General features: G+C 22.6%; 2 protein-coding genes across 3 annotated transcripts in view; both read right to left on the bottom strand.

Moving 5' to 3' along the window:
• Positions 1–25: 25 nt before the first annotated feature.
• LOC128952635 (probable WRKY transcription factor protein 1) overlaps positions 26–18067 on the bottom strand; it is a 24671-nt gene continuing 6629 nt past the window's right edge. The window contains exons 2-6 of one of the 2 annotated variants that reach the window (XM_054298060.1): positions 17061–17157; positions 16279–16982; positions 13168–13488; positions 4575–5204; positions 26–742 (exon numbers count right to left, since the gene is read on the bottom strand). In XM_054298060.1, the coding sequence (XP_054154035.1) occupies positions 90–742; positions 4575–5204; positions 13168–13488; positions 16279–16978 (2304 nt within the window). In that variant the 5' untranslated portion in view covers positions 16979–16982; positions 17061–17157 and the 3' untranslated portion in view covers positions 26–89. Of the gene's footprint in view, positions 743–4574; positions 5205–13167; positions 13489–16278; positions 16983–17060; positions 17158–17488; positions 17521–18067 lie in introns of those variants that run through there. The other variant, XM_054298068.1, reaches the window with a different exon arrangement.
• On the bottom strand, positions 6451–8223 carry LOC128952649 (uncharacterized). The gene is made up of 2 exons (XM_054298079.1): positions 6742–8223; positions 6451–6615 (listed from the first exon to the last, which is right to left on the bottom strand). The coding sequence occupies exons 1-2, from the start codon at positions 7976–7978 to the stop codon at positions 6491–6493; spliced, it is 1362 nt and encodes a 453-aa protein (XP_054154054.1). The 5' UTR covers positions 7979–8223; the 3' UTR covers positions 6451–6490.

Here is an 18067-nt window from a genome sequence, read left to right as displayed (position 1 = left end):
TTGTATTATTATTATTACTACTACTATAGTAATTAGTGATGACTATACCAACAACAAAAAAAATAATAATAATAATGGCCAGTCATATATTATGGCTCAACGGGCGATACCGACCTGGACTGTGACATAGATCTTATGGATGCCCGGCTGAATGCCGATCCAGTGCCGCCACCGGTGCTACCGTTTCCGCCGCCGCCGCCACTGGCCGTCGATCGTCTAGTGACCAGCGATAGTGCTTCGTTATTATTATTTTGATTGGCTGCCGCAGCCGCAGCAGCGGCCGCCGACGACAACGGTATATTGTGAGCCCAGGACAAGGCGGCCGAGCACTCGGGCCTTAGATAGACGGCAGCAGCGGCTGCCGCTGCGGCCGCAGCTGTCGGCGACGACATATAGTGAGCAGCAGCCGATGTGGCAGCCGATCGGTAGGCGCTGCCACTGTTGTGATGATGGTGTTGGCTGTGGCTGTTGCTGTGGTGGATGTTGTTCAGCCGCGAAGCAATCGACGACGGCGACAGTCCGGCGGCTGCAGCCGCTGCGGCCGCCGCCGCCGCGTGATGTGACGACAGTCGCTGGTCGTCCATATAATGGCAAAACTGTAGATTCAGAAACCGGTTGACTACAGGTGTTTCGGGCGGCGTATCGGAGCCAATACTACCGCCGCCGACTGAGTGATTGCTGACCGGCGGTGTCGATGCCGACGTCGGCGATGATAACTCATCGAAAAACATCTGTCTCTTAGCTAAAGATAAAATATATGAAAAAAATTAATACTAATAATAATTTTATTATTATTTTTTTTAAATATTATATTTCTATGATTTTTTTAAATATTACTATTAATATTATAATAATATTATTATATTTTTTAAAAACTATTTTGTTTCAATAGAGAGAATAAAGTTATATTATATATATATATATATAAATTATTTAAAATATAAATAAATAAAATACATATAAATTAAAAAATTAAATATTAACTTTTTTAAAAAAAAAGATTTTCTAATAAATTTTTTTGCTTATTTATTGTCAAATAAATAATAATAACATTTATTTGACATTATTTTTTAACTAATACTCTGTTTTTATTTATTATTATTATTTTGTTTTACTTTAAATTGTTTTTTATTTGTGTGTTATATAGAAGATTTAGTTTTTATTTTAAATCCAAAAAAAATAATAATAAAATAAATAAAAATTTCTATTATTTAGTATTTTTATTATTATTGTTGTAAACTGTATTATCTTATATTTAATGTAAAACACAATCATTAAAACAATCTTAAAGTAGATTTAAAATACTGTAGATATACAGTCGCATTCAGAAGGGTGGTAACTCGTTTTTAGTGAATAACTCACTAAATATAATAGATAGAATAAAACTATTATTTTTGGTACTATGGTTTTCTGGGACGGATATTATAAAATTTTAATATTTCATGTAGCGCAGCTCAGGGATGTAGGGACAGGGAGGTACTGTATCTCAAAAACTATAATAGATATCAAAATATAGTAAAAATTATTATATACAGGGTAAAAATTCATTTCATACGTGTTTTAGGATTTTTAAAAATATTGAGTTGTTTTCAAACAAAAAATATAAAACTGTCAAAAATGCAAAAGTTTGATATAGGTTAAATTAAAAGTGTCAAGGTGTTTTAAAATTTAATTAATTGATCTAGAATCTATATTATATGCTTAATAATTTGTCTATACATGAATTTTAATTATATAAACTAGTTACTTAGTTATTTAATAAAAACTATTTTTCCATTATATAACAAAATTAATATTAAGTAATATTGCACTTATGTATTATTTAAATTACATAATGAGAGAATAGTTTTTATTAAATAACTAAGTAACTAGTTTATATAATTAAAATTCATGTATAGACAAATTATTAAGCATATAATATAGATTCTAGATCAATTAATTAAATTTTAAAACACCTTGACACTTTTAATTTAACCTATATCAAACTTTTGCATTTTTGACAGTTTTATATTTTTTGTTTGAAAACAACTCAATATTTTTAAAAATCCTAAAACACGTATGAAATGAATTTTTACCCTGTATATAATAATTTTTACTATATTTTGATATCTATTATAGTTTTTGAGATACAGTACCTCCCTGTCCCTACATCCCTGAGCTGCGCTACATGAAATATTAAAATTTTATAATATCCGTCCCAGAAAACCATAGTACCAAAAATAATAGTTTTATTCTATCTATTATATTTAGTGAGTTATTCACTAAAAACGAGTTACCACCCTTCTGAATGCGACTGTATATAAGGATTAGTTATTATATCATATGATAGTTTAAAGTAACAAAAAAAATATAATTTTTAAAAAATTTTCTTGATAATAATAATTTCAACATCAAAAAAAGGTACAAGTACAAGTAAACAATAAATTAAAAAAAAAATTTAAAAATGTACAAATAATACATTAAATACAAAATTTAAATAAATTAAGTAAATAAGGAAATTAATATTTTAATATTGATATATATATGATAATAATTAAATATCTAAAATGTAAATATAAAATATTTTATATAATATTTAAATAACTATATTATGATAATATTTATAATTTGACATTTAATATTTAATAAATAAAAATTACTAAAAAAATAAGTAAATATTAAAAAAAAATTTAATCAAATAGTTTTTTCTAGAAAAAAATGCTAAAACAATTGTAAAAAATATATACAGGTATATATATTTCATTAATTAAAAAAAAACATTGGTAACAGTTAAATAAATAATAAATGTACTGGCTAAATTTTGATTCAAGATAAGCCTATTATTATTATTATTTTTGTAATAATATATGATTACCTAAAAAAAATTATATCAAACTTATTGTTGTAATATATATATAGTAATCATTATAGTTATAGAAAAATTGATAACCCTGGTAATAATAGACAGATTTATTATTATTTAGTAAATATTTTTATTTATTTTTTGTTACCAATTGTTTTTAATGTATTTATTATTAAGTAGCATAAACTATAATACTAATAATTAAATTGTTTCAATTAGTTATTTGTTTGTTCAATATTTCTAATATATTTTTTTTAAAAAAATAAAAACTACACATAATTAAATAACGATTAATATTTTTCTAGCATATTATAAATGATATTAATTTAAGCATTTTTATATGCAACATAAAAATGTATTGTAGTATTTCAATACATTAGTTAACAATTACGATAATATAAAAATAAAATAAAAACGTAAAAAAATAAAAATAATAATTTGTTTTAAAAAATAAACCATTAATATTACTATACAATATCAAAAATAAAATAAAATAAAAAAAATACTTCAATAATAGTTTATAACTATTTGTCTATTATAATTAATTAATTTTTTATTTATTTTCCCAATTAAATAAACTAAAATACTTTAAGTACTGTAATTAAAGTACTGTATAACTAATATTTAACATTATTTTTTTATATAATAATAAAATAGTTAAACTTTATATATATATATATTTAGTATTTTTAAAATTACTGGTAAAATAGAAAAAAATAAATTGTATACTAAATACATACTGTATATAAAATTCATGAAAACATTAAAAAATAATTAAATATAATAGAAAGTAAAAGTTTTTTTTAAATACTAATAAAAAACAATAATAATAATAATAGTAATAATAAGTATAGTATTAACGTTTAATGTCATAGTTGATGCTTATTATATAATTTATATATATATATATATATAAAATACTCTCAATTTATAAAAGATTTTATAACAAAAAAAAATAAAATAATTTTATCTTATTTTTCATTAAATATTTATTTTATATTTAGTTTTTATATATTATAGATACCTTAACATTAAGGGGTCAAACTGGGAATTTAAAGATTATATACTGTATTATAAAGTATATCATATATATATCTATATTATTAAATGATTTTTTATTTAGTTATTTATTTATTTTTTTAAATATAAAATCCTAATAATTTTGATTGTCTAAAATCTTACAAATAAAATACAACATAATAATAGTTTTTTTTGTTGATAAATATTTTTGTTGTTGTTGTTGTTGTTAATCAACAAAATAGTTTTAGCAATTATTTTAATGATTAATTGAGATAGGTCAATCATATCTGAATTGATATGGTGACCTTATGATAAAGGTCAATAAGGTTATTAATTGCCAAACAAACAAACAAAAATTAATAATAAATAAATAAATAATTTTTTATTGTTATGTATAATATTGATTACATTAATCATCATAACTATCATAACTATTTATATACAGTATATTATCCACAAATTAATTACTAATTAAAACTAATTATAATAAATTTAGAAATAAACTACATTTGTATTATTATTACTACTATTATTACTACTACTACTACTACTACTACTACTACTACTACTACTACTACTACTACTACTACTACTACTACTACTACTACTACTACTACTACTACTACTACTACTACTACTACTACTACTACTACTGGTAATTGTAATAATAACATATCACCAAAAAAAAAATATATATATATATAGGACATACCATTGATAATGGCCTTATAGGCGTCATCGTAGTCCATCTTATCGTTTAACAGTGCAATAATAGCGCACCGGGCGATCTCTTCGATAGATATTTTGGTGGCCAACTCGTCCCAAATGTTGCGATACATGCGGCCCATCCGGTGGCGCATTTGGTGGTCAACTTTTTGATGATGATGATGTTGGTGATGGTCGGCGTTGTTGTTGTTGTTGAGGTGGTGGTGGTTGTTGTTGTCGGCCACTCCAGCCATCAGTCTGGTCGGCGATGGCTTACGATCGATAAGGACACTACCGGCAGCTGATGCAGACGACATGGCCAGCTTACCGATACTATGACCACTGCTAGCATTGTTGTTGTTGTTGCTGTTATTGATGATGTTATTGGCATTGTTGTTGATACCGATGCCCGGACCGACGGTATGACTATAGTTGTTATTATTATTGTTGGTGTTGTGGTTATTATTATTATTTTGATTATTATAGTTATGATTATTATTATTATTATTAGCAATAATATCGGTATTATATAAAATTTTGTTGTTGCCGACGGCTGCGGCTGCGGGTCTACCATTACCGCTACTATTACCGCTACAACGGCTCAGAGAGTTTTGATTGGTGGACGATCCCGAAGAACCTGTAGTTTGGTTAGAGATAGAGAGAGAGAGAGAAAAATTATATATATATTTAGAAAAAGACAAATAATTATTTCAATAGAGATATAAAATAAGACTAAAATTTTTATAAAAAAAATAGTTATTAGAAAACAAAATTGTATTTTTTTAATATTTAATAAAAAAAAATATTTTATAGTGAAAAAAGATAATTAAATTCTAGATTATATAATAATAATAATAATAATATTGTAATATACAGTAGTAATACTGTAATAGTAATAATAATAATAAAAAAAAACATTATTTCAGTCAATTTAATTGTTTAGTGTATGTAATATTAATAATAATATTATTATTAATACTATTTATGGTATTAAAACAAACTAAAAAAATAATGGCAATAATATATTATTATTAATAATAATAATAAAAATTATTATTATATTGAGCCTATAATAGGCTTTTCAAACAAACAAACAAAAAATGATTTTAAAGTAATTATTTAAGTCAGTCATAATAATACTAATAATAATAATAAAGTTATTTTTTAAAACAAAATATCAATAAAAATTACTTATAATTTCAGACAAAATACAACAACAAAAAAATCAGTCAATCAATAGTTAAGAGAGTCGGCGGAGCTTTTTATCAAAACATTTTATATTAAAACTTAAATATACAGTATATATATATATATATATAACATAATATATAATATAATGTATATGAAATTACAAAAAAAAATTATGGCAAATTATCGACAAATTATTATTGCTTTAATAATATATATATTAAATATAATTGTTGGCATTTTTATGATGCAAAAAACAACAACAAAAAACTATTAATGATTTTTTTTTTATAGATATCATATAGAAATTATATCATAATTTGATTTTATATATTATAACAAACAATATATATATATATATAACAGTAATTTATATATAAGTTATATCAAGTTTAAGATTACGTGAGAAATGACAGCAAATCACACAATTTATATATCAATATATATATATATATATAGTATATATATATAGTACCAGTAATTAACTTTTTTTATATCATAATACAGTTATATATATATATATATATATTACTATTGCATAAAACTATATATATATATATATATTAAGATTTTTAATTATGCAATAATTGCATTAATAATTATATATTTTTTTCTAAATTACACAAAAAAATCATAATACTCTATGGTTTTATAAACGTTATATAATTAATATAAAGGTATTTAATGATTGCTCGGAGCCAAACACAAGTATGTTTAACTTAATTAATTAGTTAGTTAGTTATAAATTAGTTGGTTGGCCAGTATGGTCATCGGCGATGATGATGGTGTTGTTGTTGTCGGGAATATCCGGTAACGGCTATCTTGTCGCATATGAGCCACTGTTTTGTGTATATTCAATCCTACAGTATATATAGTATATACACACATATATATATTTAGATGAATATGGCATACAAACAGTTGGTCATAAAAAAAACAAATAGATATATTTGTTTTGGTGTTTAGTTTTTAGTTGGGGGGCAAACCTTTATGGGTATCGAAATATCGATTACAATGTGGACAGTCGTGTCGTAGTACTCTACTATTGTTTGACTGGTAGTTATACAGCCATTGTATGTCCGGATTTGCAGATAATTTGCGTACGAAAGCGCCGGCGGCGGTGTTAGTGCTAGTAGTAGTATCGGTAGTAGTAATGGTAGTGCCGTTGCCGCCAAAATCGGTAACCACTTCCTCCTCGTTGACACAGTTGTCGATTATGTAACCGAATGGCGAATTGTTGCCATCGAAGTCGTTGACGACCATATCGTTTGTCGTCGGCGTCTTCGTCATCATTATCATCGACGACGACGACGATTGGTAACAATCATTAGTAGTTTTGTTAAATTTTTGCGGACAACTATCGCCGGCGGCAGCGGCGACGGTATTATTATTATTATTATTATAGATAGCGCCGTCCAAATCGGCCAATTGATGGTAGACATCGCCAAACGATTGCCAATCGCCGTCGACAGCAAGTGTGGCCGTATAATTGTGGTCTAACCGGATAATCCATAAATCGGGACATTTGACAACATCGGCAGTGTCTGTGACGACGGTAGCGGCGGCCACACTGGCCACCATCGGGTGCTGATTTTGTTGTTGTTTGGAGTTTTGTTGTCGGGACTCAATTGTACTGATCTTTTGTCTCAACAACTGATTCGTGACTATACTGTCCATAAGTTTGTCCTCTCGTTCGGCAACATTGGCCTCAAATATGGCATCATTTTGTTTGAGCAGACATTGGGCGCGAGCGTCGCACAGTAGTCGGTAATCGTCAAACACATTGTCGACCATTTTTCGGTTATCATCTCCACCGCTGCCGCCGCCGCCACCACCGCTGATAAGGCCGCTATCATTTTCGTCGATCAGTGCGGCCGTCAATTCATCCAATCGGCGGACAATGACCTGCCGATCGCATGACTTTCGTCGGTCATCGATATTGTCCAATGCCGAATCCCAGCCCACCAATTGGCCATGAAATCTGGCCACCATATTGCTCAACATTTGTTCATTGTTTTTCAATCGGATATACTGATCGTTAACCGATCGGACACTGGCCAACATGTGATCGACTTGGCCAATTCGGCGTTCGAAATCGGCAATCAATTGGTGGCCATTAAAGTTGTCCGCTTTGCCGACATAAGTGAAATCACTGCTGTCCGAGTCGTCTACGCCGACAACTGGCCGCCATTCAATTGGCAGTTCGGGAGGCGGTTCATGCATTGTAGGGTATGGTTAGTGTGTCATCCGAGATGTGTGTGTGTCTGTTATACCCGACGGGTGTTGTCTGGTCTTCGGTAATGTTATTGTTGTTGTTGTCAAACAATTACCGATTCATTGATTGATTCAATCAATCAATCAATGGATTTGTCGATAAATTTTTTAGTGTTGAATATCACGTGATATCATATAACGTGTTATAGCTTTTTAGAATAGAGTAGTGAACACACATATATAGAGTTGGGTTGGATTTTAATTAAATAGAGCGGTTTTAAACCCAACAAATAAATTTAAAAACCCGTTATTTTTTTTTTGGGGGGGGGGGGTTACGTTTTTTTTTATTAATTAATTAAAAAATTATTTTTAAAATATAAAATAAAAAGTATTTTTAGTATTTAACTAAATTACTAAATAAAATAATAAGATTTGGTTTTTGTTTTTTTTCATATTATTATTTTTTAGTTTTATTTTAACAATTTTTGTTACTATTTATTTTTGAAAGGTTAGGTTCGGTGCAATTATATTTTGGAGAGTTAGAGATAGATCTCTAGTATATTCAATTGATTGTAGCGCCAAAAAAAATTAATAAAATAAAAGTCAAATATAGTATTCAATAGGAAATTATTTTTTTTTTATAGGAAATTCCCGATAAAACAAATTATTTTAATTTCCTCCTCTCACCCCACCCCCACCCCCACCCCCAAAAAAAACCATGAGCAAGATCATTTTATTTTGGTTCAATAATTGCTTTAAATTTTTTTTTAGTACAATAAAAATATTAGATTAAAGTAATATTTTTACAGTTTTTTAATTTAAAAATTTTTGTGTGTTGACTAAATTGATTGATTTAATTGTGTTATAGTTTTTTTACCTAAATGTAAAATAGTTTTTAATTAAAATATTTTTTTTTGTTTAACTAATTAATTAGATTTAATTTAGATTTAATTTAGCTAGATAAGATTTTTTTTTCAACAACAAAACTATTATGTTAGTTTAAATTAGTCTAATTTAGTATAATATATTTATATTTATATATTTAACATTGATTTTAATTAATTAATTAAATTATTATTTATTAATTAATATTTATAAAACAATTAAAACTAAAATTATTATTAATAAACATATTATTATTTGAAGGTTAATGATTATAGATTTTTTTTGGAAAAAAATTACTTAAAAAATAAAACAATTAATGTCTGGCACAATTTTTTTAAATATATAAATTTATATATTAAAATATAATTAAGTTTATATATATATATATATTTAGAAATATATGAGTTTATTTTTGTAAATATTTTAGTAAAATGTTTTTAAAAAAATTATTATTTATTTTTTTTAACTACAAATGCATATGAATTATATTCAGTATATTATATATTATTAGATATATATGTAAAAAAAACTTAAATATAATATGAGGTTTGCGTGTATTCAACTATTTTTTATTTTGTTTAAATATATAAGCATTTATTATGAAATTTATATCATTTATATTGTGTTTATGTTTAGATATAATAATTTTTAAATAATATTAATATATTTTAATAAAATAAAACCAAAAACCAAAAGCAAAAACAAAACAAAAAAAATCTTTAATATGAGACAAACATTTATTATATCATATTATTAATAATAATAATAATAAATGTATTATTGATTATTATTTATTATTATTATTATAAGTTTATAATAATATTATAATAATTCTAGTAATTAAATATATATATATATCTGAATATTAAATATTAAATAATAATACGGTTAAAATATATTGAAATATTAATATATTATCCAGTACCAATATCTAAATATGCTTTTTTCTATTATATTTTATAATTAAATATTTAATATTTTTTTGTACTCTGTCATTATTATTTATATTATATTAATATTGTAATAATATAATACTAGTATAATAAAATCTAATATTATTTATTTATTTATTTTTTAATATATTTAATAATTTAAAATTACAATGTTAATTTTAAGGAAGAAAATAAATATATTATCTTTTTTTAATAAATAATAATATTTTTTATTACAAATTTTTTTTAGTTTTTTTAAAGTTATTAGTACTTCAATAATAATAATAATAATAACATTAATAATAGTAATAATAATAATATCATTATTATAAAAATATTTCTATTATATGAGAAAAATGCAATATTGTAATGTATTATTACAACAAAAAATAAAACTAATTAATATTGATCTAGATGATTTTATTTTGTGTTATTTTCATTAAATTCTAGACAATATGACCTTGGTATTCTCTAGTATCAATTGTTTTAACATTTCTATTACTATTATTATTAGTTGTTTTTAATAAAATAAAATTATTAACAAATATCTATTATTGCCAGAAAAAAATAAATAACGGAAAACAAAATTTTTAATATATAATATACTGTATATATATTTTTTTGACAATTTAATGTTTTTTCATAATGATTTATTTTATGATTAATTATTATGTTTAAAATTGTTTACTCGCTATTTGTAAAAATCATTACATTACACACACACACACAAACAAAATACAGTACTTATTATAAAAATTATTATATCATATATTAATAGCTATAATAATGATAAGTCATGTATAAAATTAGGCTAATATATAATATATATATAACTATTAATATATATATTAAATAGTAATATATTATACAACCAAATAATTAATTGTTTTCAAAGATTTACCTAATTTACCATTAGCTAAATTAGATATTATTATTATTATTATTATTATTATCACTTACTAATACTATTACTGTATTATAAAATATTTTTTTTCTGGAAAAAAATATATATTAATATAAACTAAATTACAATTATGTAAATATTTTTTGTTGGCTGAAAAAAAATTCAACTAGATAACTTTTATATATAAATTTTTCAGTAATATTATTATTATTATACTAATGTTGTTTTCTACTGTAGTAATATATAAGCAACAAAAAAATTCAGACAAAACACAATTATTAGCAATGTTTATGTACAGTATATATAGATATAGATATATATAAATATAGGAAATACTAAGATACAGACAAATACTCAATTAATAGGTAAATAAAAAATATTTATATTTGCAATAATATTAATAATTGTATTATTTTTCTACTAATAATAATGTCATTAGTGTTATATATATATATATATATATATATATATATATATATATATAGACTATATGTTGCATAAATAAAATTAGATCTATATATTCAATAATAACAATAAGATTATTAATAATAATATTATTATTACTACTAATTATTTGTATATATATATCATTAATTGAACTACTTGTAAGTTATTATTATTATTATTATTATTATTATTTGAAAATAACAAATTAATAATTGTTTATTTATTTATCTAACAAATTAATGTTAATAGTATTTCTTAATAAATTAAATTAAACAACAATAAAAAAAAATTCCTTATATTATTAATGTACTGTATATGTTATAAATATTATTAGATAACAATGTTATATATATATATATATATATATATATATATAGTAGTATATATTTTTATTTATTTTTAATCAATTATTTTATGTAGACATATATATTATATAAGTATTAGTATAAGTCGATGTCCAACAAATATTATTATCATTATTATTATTATTATATTATGTAGCAACAAGTTAATAGTATATATAAGTATACATATATATATATAATACTCACAGTAATAATAACAAAATAAACCCAAAATGTCAATATTTCTCAATAATTATATATATATATATATATACTATTGTTAGGTGATTTATTTTATTCAATATATATATATATATAATTAATTTTATTTATTTGTCTACTTATTATAGTCTTAATATTTCTAAAATAATATATAATTAAATATATTTTTTTATAAAAAAAAGTAATTTTTTAAATCCAATATAAAAAATAAATTTTATTGCATATTTTTCTAACTATTTTCTTGTAATAATAATAATAAATATTACATATCAATTGCATATCAATTTTTTGTTGTTGATATTATTGTTGTGTTATTAACACAACAACAAAAAATGTTTAATACATGTAATAAGTTCACTACTAAACACAATATCAATCATAATATACTAATAATAATAATAATAATAATAATTGTCATTATTATATACTTATTAATATAATTGTTATTTTTGCATTTATTATTATTATTATACAAATAATAAATATAAATAAAATACTAGTAATAATAATAATACAGCAATACTAGGATAAAAATTATTATTATTATTATTATTGACTTTTTATTTGATAAAACACTGTATAAAATTTGTTATATAAAAATTATTTTAACTGTATAAATTAATATTTTTGTTAAATAGATAATTATAAAAAAAACAAACAACAACAAATTACTAAATAAAAACTTTTTATAAATTAAAATATATATATATATTTTCAACTAATATTTAATTAGAAAAATTATTTAAAGAAAGACATTGTATAATAATTGTTTAAAATAATTATTTTATTTAATAATAATTAATTGTATAAAAAAAATATTAACTAATTAACTTATTATTATTACTATTATTTTACATTTGTAGTCAAGCAATTACTAATGAATTTTAAGTTATTTAAGATAAAAATTAATAAGTAATAATAATAATAATAATAAAATGATACTGTATAATAATTAATTTTGATAAAATATATTAATATTTGCACTCTATTTTATCAAGCAATTATGTACTAATTTTATATACTATTAAAAAATTATATATTTATATATATCAAATAATTATCATGAAATAATTATATATATATATATATATATATATAAATGATAAAAAAAATTATTAATAAAATCTAAATAACTTTAAGTAATTAAGTAACATACAAAAAAAATTTACTAATAACTAATAGATAATATTAATAAATTTATTTATATTAATAATTTTATAGTACATTATTTAATTAACCTTGATAGCGCAAGCAAACTAAAATAGCAACAATTATTTAATATAAAAATTAATAATTAGATAATAAAAAAAAATTCAAAACTAAATTGTAGTTTTTTTTGCTGGTTGTTATTGGTGTTTGAAATTATTCAAACAAACAAACACAAAAAAACTTTTAGTATAAATATTTACTAAATTAATTAATTAATTAATTAAAATTTTAAAAAATACAATAAAAACTACTTACTAGAGGCTTCATCATAGATGTTAACTTCATCGTCGGTATCGCCGTTAATATCGCCGCCACTGCCGCCGCCGGTAACCATTGCCATATGAGGTCCATGATGTCCTACGACACCACCAATACCGACACCACCACCACCACTGATAACTACCTGTCCCTGACCACTACCACCACCACCATTGCCTGGATGAACGAGACCCAGTTCCTCCTCCTGTTGTTGTTGTCGTCTAAGGGCTACCTGTGCAGCCATTATACGTTTACGTTCATCAGTTAGATTGCACTTGGTACAATGACAATCGCGCCATGGACAAAAACGTTTATGATCTAGATTAAATTGGATTTTAATTTTATTTAAAAAAAAATTAATTATTAAAATTTAATTAATTATGGAAAAATTAAAGTTTACATGTATTTTGTGTGTGTGTGTGTGTGTGTGTGTGTGTGTGTGTGTGTGTGTGTGTGTGTGTGTGTGTGTGTGTGTGTGTGTGTTATATATATAATTGTAAAACTATAAAATATTAAAATTAAAAAAATGTTACCTAGTTAATATATATATATATATATATATATATATATATATATATATATATATATATATATTGATAACTTTTAATATTATTTATAGGACTATTTTAATTTGTATACTTTTAAAATGTTACACTTAATTACATTTTTTTCTCTCATATATAAATATATATATATAATATATATACAGATATATTTTTTTTGCTTAGTTTTAATGTTAAAGATCTTAATGTTTTATTAAAAATTTTATTTACCAGTAAATATAAATACTATAATAATTTATATTCAATAGTGTATATTAAAGTTTATATATATATATAAATTAAATCTCTTAAGTAATTTTTTTAATGATAAAAACAAACTAACAAATATATATATATAACATAATAATTATTACATAAATTATTTCATATACTATTTTATAAAATAGTTTATAAATAAAAAACTTTTAGTTTATAAAAAAAATTATAAACTATTACTCTCTAAAGTAATTTATAATAAATTATTTATATTTTTTCTTATAAATAAATTTAGAAATAAATAAATAACAAAATAAAATCAAAATCTAGAAATTTTGTATAAATATTAAGTAATAATTTATTTATTTTTTTCTGAAAGTTAACTTACAATACACTATGACTTTACTAATAAATTATTAGATATTTTACATTTTAGATCTTTAAAAAAATAAAAAATTGTGTACAATTTTTTATATTTAATTCAAAATTATAAATTATTTCCTAATTTACTTAATTTTATAGTCAACTTAGTATATTTATATACTACTTAAAAATTTGTATTTTTTAAAAAATAAATTGATTTAATATATTTAATGTAAAGTAGATTATTAGTCATAAATATATTTTTTTAAAAATACATTTTAATTTTACTATTTAATAAGTTGAATATATATATAATATATTATTTATATAAATAACATTTATTAAGTTAGAAATTAAAATGTTATTTTATATTCATATGAATGTATATTTCTAATATATTTTTTGGATATATATAATTTTTACCATGCTAATTTAATTAGTGATTATAAATAAAGTATTTTTTGATTGATTTATTGAAGTTAATAAAATTAAATTTTGTTAATAAATTAATTATTTAATAATAACTAATAAGTATAACTAAATGTATTATTATTATTATTATTACTACAGTACTATTAAACTATAAGTTTGTAATCAATTAGTATATTTAACTTTTAACATAATTTTTACAACTACTATACAAACAGGAAAAAAACATATTTGAAAAGTTGAAAATTTTAATTAAAACTTAAATTAATTAACAAAACTACATGTATAGATTTTATATGCAATATTTTCTACTAATATTAGATTTAAATATATTAATTTTATTAATTGATATTAATATTATTTTTTTTTTAAATTTTGTTCATTAAGTTAATCATAAAAATATCATATCTACCATAAAAGTGTATTCAATAAAAGTAATAATAATAATAATAATAATTATTATTATTATTATTAGTATAAATGTTAATATTAATGAAATCTTTATAATTTACATTCAAGATTATACCGGTATATATATATATATATATATATGTATAATTACTAAATTATTTCCAAAAAAAATAATAATTTTCAACTATAGTTTTATTTAATAAATATATTTCATTTTTTTTTTTAAAAACTTAAACAAAAAATGTTTGTTAAAATGAGTTATTTATTTCTAAACAATAAGTCACGCATCCCAACAATTATTGTTGTATTATATAAATAAATATATATTTATAAAGTTATATATATATATATATATATATATATGTATTGACATTTATTTTTTATTTGATAACAAGCATTTTACTACTATCGCCTATTTCCTACATAAGCTTATGTATAGACACACACACATAAATACATATACACTCTACTGTGTGTGTGTGTGTTTGAGAGAGAGAGAGAGAGAGAGAGAGAGAGAGAGAGAGAGAGAGAGAGAGAGAGTACAGTGATAACTATATAATTATCATTTACTATATAACTATTATATATATAATATATATCATCATATATTTTACAGTTATATACAATATATCTTAGTCTATATACCGGTATATATATATATACATACAGTATATTTAGTATAACCCTGTAATACCTTTACTACTTTTACCCAAACTATTGCTACATATTAGCAACAAAATTGTTAACTCTGGCTATATATTGTTGAAATTATTGTTTGTATTATATAATAGTATTGAATGCGAAAATTAGATATTATGATTGGGACAGATATGCTACAGGTATTATAATATACGGTATATTTTATACTATACTATATACAGTGTAAAGTAGAAACACACACTAAAACAATAAATATATTACAGTTATAGTGAGTGAGTGGGTGAGTCATTGAATAATAGAGAGAGAGAGAGAGAGAGAGAGAAATTGAATAGATATCTACAGTATATAACCGGTATATAGATTGAGGTATACCCTAACACACACATACATAACACAGTATATATAACTTATTAATACAAATTTAATTATAAATTATATAACTATTGAAAAAATAAAATAAAATCAACAAAAAAATACAACGACTCACTTTTGACGGGAACGTGACTGCCGTGATTACGGCATTTTGAACACTTCGGGTTACGGGTGCCACCACTGGTCGACTGGACAAACCCGTTGCGAGCGCCGGCAGCCGATAGGGACGACGGCGGCGACAACGATTGGTCGGCCAATTGATCGCCGCTGATCATCGGCAGCGGCGGCGGCGGCGGTGGTACGCCGTTACTACTCATACGACCGCTACCACCACCAATGTTATTTGCCGCGGCTGCGGCGGCAATCATGGACAGGTGCTGCTGATGCTGGTGTTGTTGTTGCTGATGATGATGATGGCTATTATTGATTAGCAACCGACTAACCAAATGTCCATTTTGTTGTTGCTGGTGGTGCTGGTGGTGCTGTTGCTGCTGATGATGATGATGGTTAACAATACTAATATCATTGTTATTGCTATTATTGTTATTAGCACTTCCAACACCACCGCCACCACCACTACCATTGTCCTCATCAGCAATAGCTATCGGTGACAACTGTTGCTGATGTTGTTGTTGTTGGCGATGGTTAGGATCTGGCGATGGTATCGATGACGATGACGACGACGACATCGCTAGTCCAGCACTAGTAGCCGAAGTAGTAGTAGTGGTAGTATTTGGCGATAGTTTACCGTTTAATGGCATCGATTGTTGATTCATATCGCGTGCCCGACTGGTCTCGACAATTGTTAATTTCATTTAACTATTTATTTTTCAATAAATACAAAACAAAAAAATAAAATAAATGTCCGAAAAATGTGTTAAACACAGACACACACACCGAAAATATTTTTTTCTTAATTGTTTTTTTTTGTTATTAATTGTCTTTTAATATGGATTTATATAAACTGTTTTTTCCGCCCGAAAAAAAATCGGATCTAAATATATATATATATATATAAATAAAAGAAAATAAATGATTATTTATTTTTTTTAATTAATTGAAAATTTTTTAATTTGTAATTATTGTTTATTATATTAATAATAGTTTTTTATATATAGATTTTTTAAAATTTAATTATTGTATTCTAATTGTATAACAATTTTAGATATATTGATATAAATATATATATATATATATAATATATTTAAGATATATATAATACATCTAACAAAAAATTATAATAAACAAAACAAATATATATATATAATTAAATATAAATAAAATTAATTTATATTTTTATAATTATTAAAACTAGTTTTACAAACTTTTTAAGTTTTTCGGTATAAATCCATTTTCCGCTAATTTTTCATAAATATATATCATATTTATATTCAAATTTAATATAAATGTTTTGTCAATAATAATAATAATAATGTTTTCTTATTGTAATTTATAGCACACAATAAATATATTATAAGTGTATTATATTAAATAAGTTTATAAATAAATACAGGCAATTGTAATGATGAGATTGATTTGAAAATATTATTATTGTTGTTAAACTATTAACAATAATAATAATAATAAATTTTTGTTCAGTTTATTATTATTATCAATATTATATATATATATAGTTTTTTTTATAAACACATTTCTATAAAGCACCACATTTACTGAAAATTTTATAAAAAACCAAAATTAATGATTATATTAGTTTGTTAACAACAACAAAAAAATTATATAACAATATATTATTATTAACACTTGTTGGTTACATATTATAACATACAGTGTATCATATATACAGTATTTATATAAACTGTATAAAATACATACAGAAACACTATATTATATTTAAATTTTAATATTGTATTTATTTATATTAAGCAATATAATAATAATAA

The sequence above is a fragment of the Oppia nitens genome, unplaced genomic scaffold (genome assembly GCF_028296485.1).
Source record: "Oppia nitens isolate AA-2021 unplaced genomic scaffold, nextdenovo-longstitch-racon4-pilon3 scaffold11_pilon_pilon_pilon, whole genome shotgun sequence".
Classification (NCBI taxonomy): Eukaryota; Metazoa; Arthropoda; class Arachnida; order Sarcoptiformes; family Oppiidae; genus Oppia; species Oppia nitens.
The sequence above is the reverse complement of the archived record's forward strand: the minus strand, read 5'-3'. Positions and strand labels throughout refer to the sequence as shown.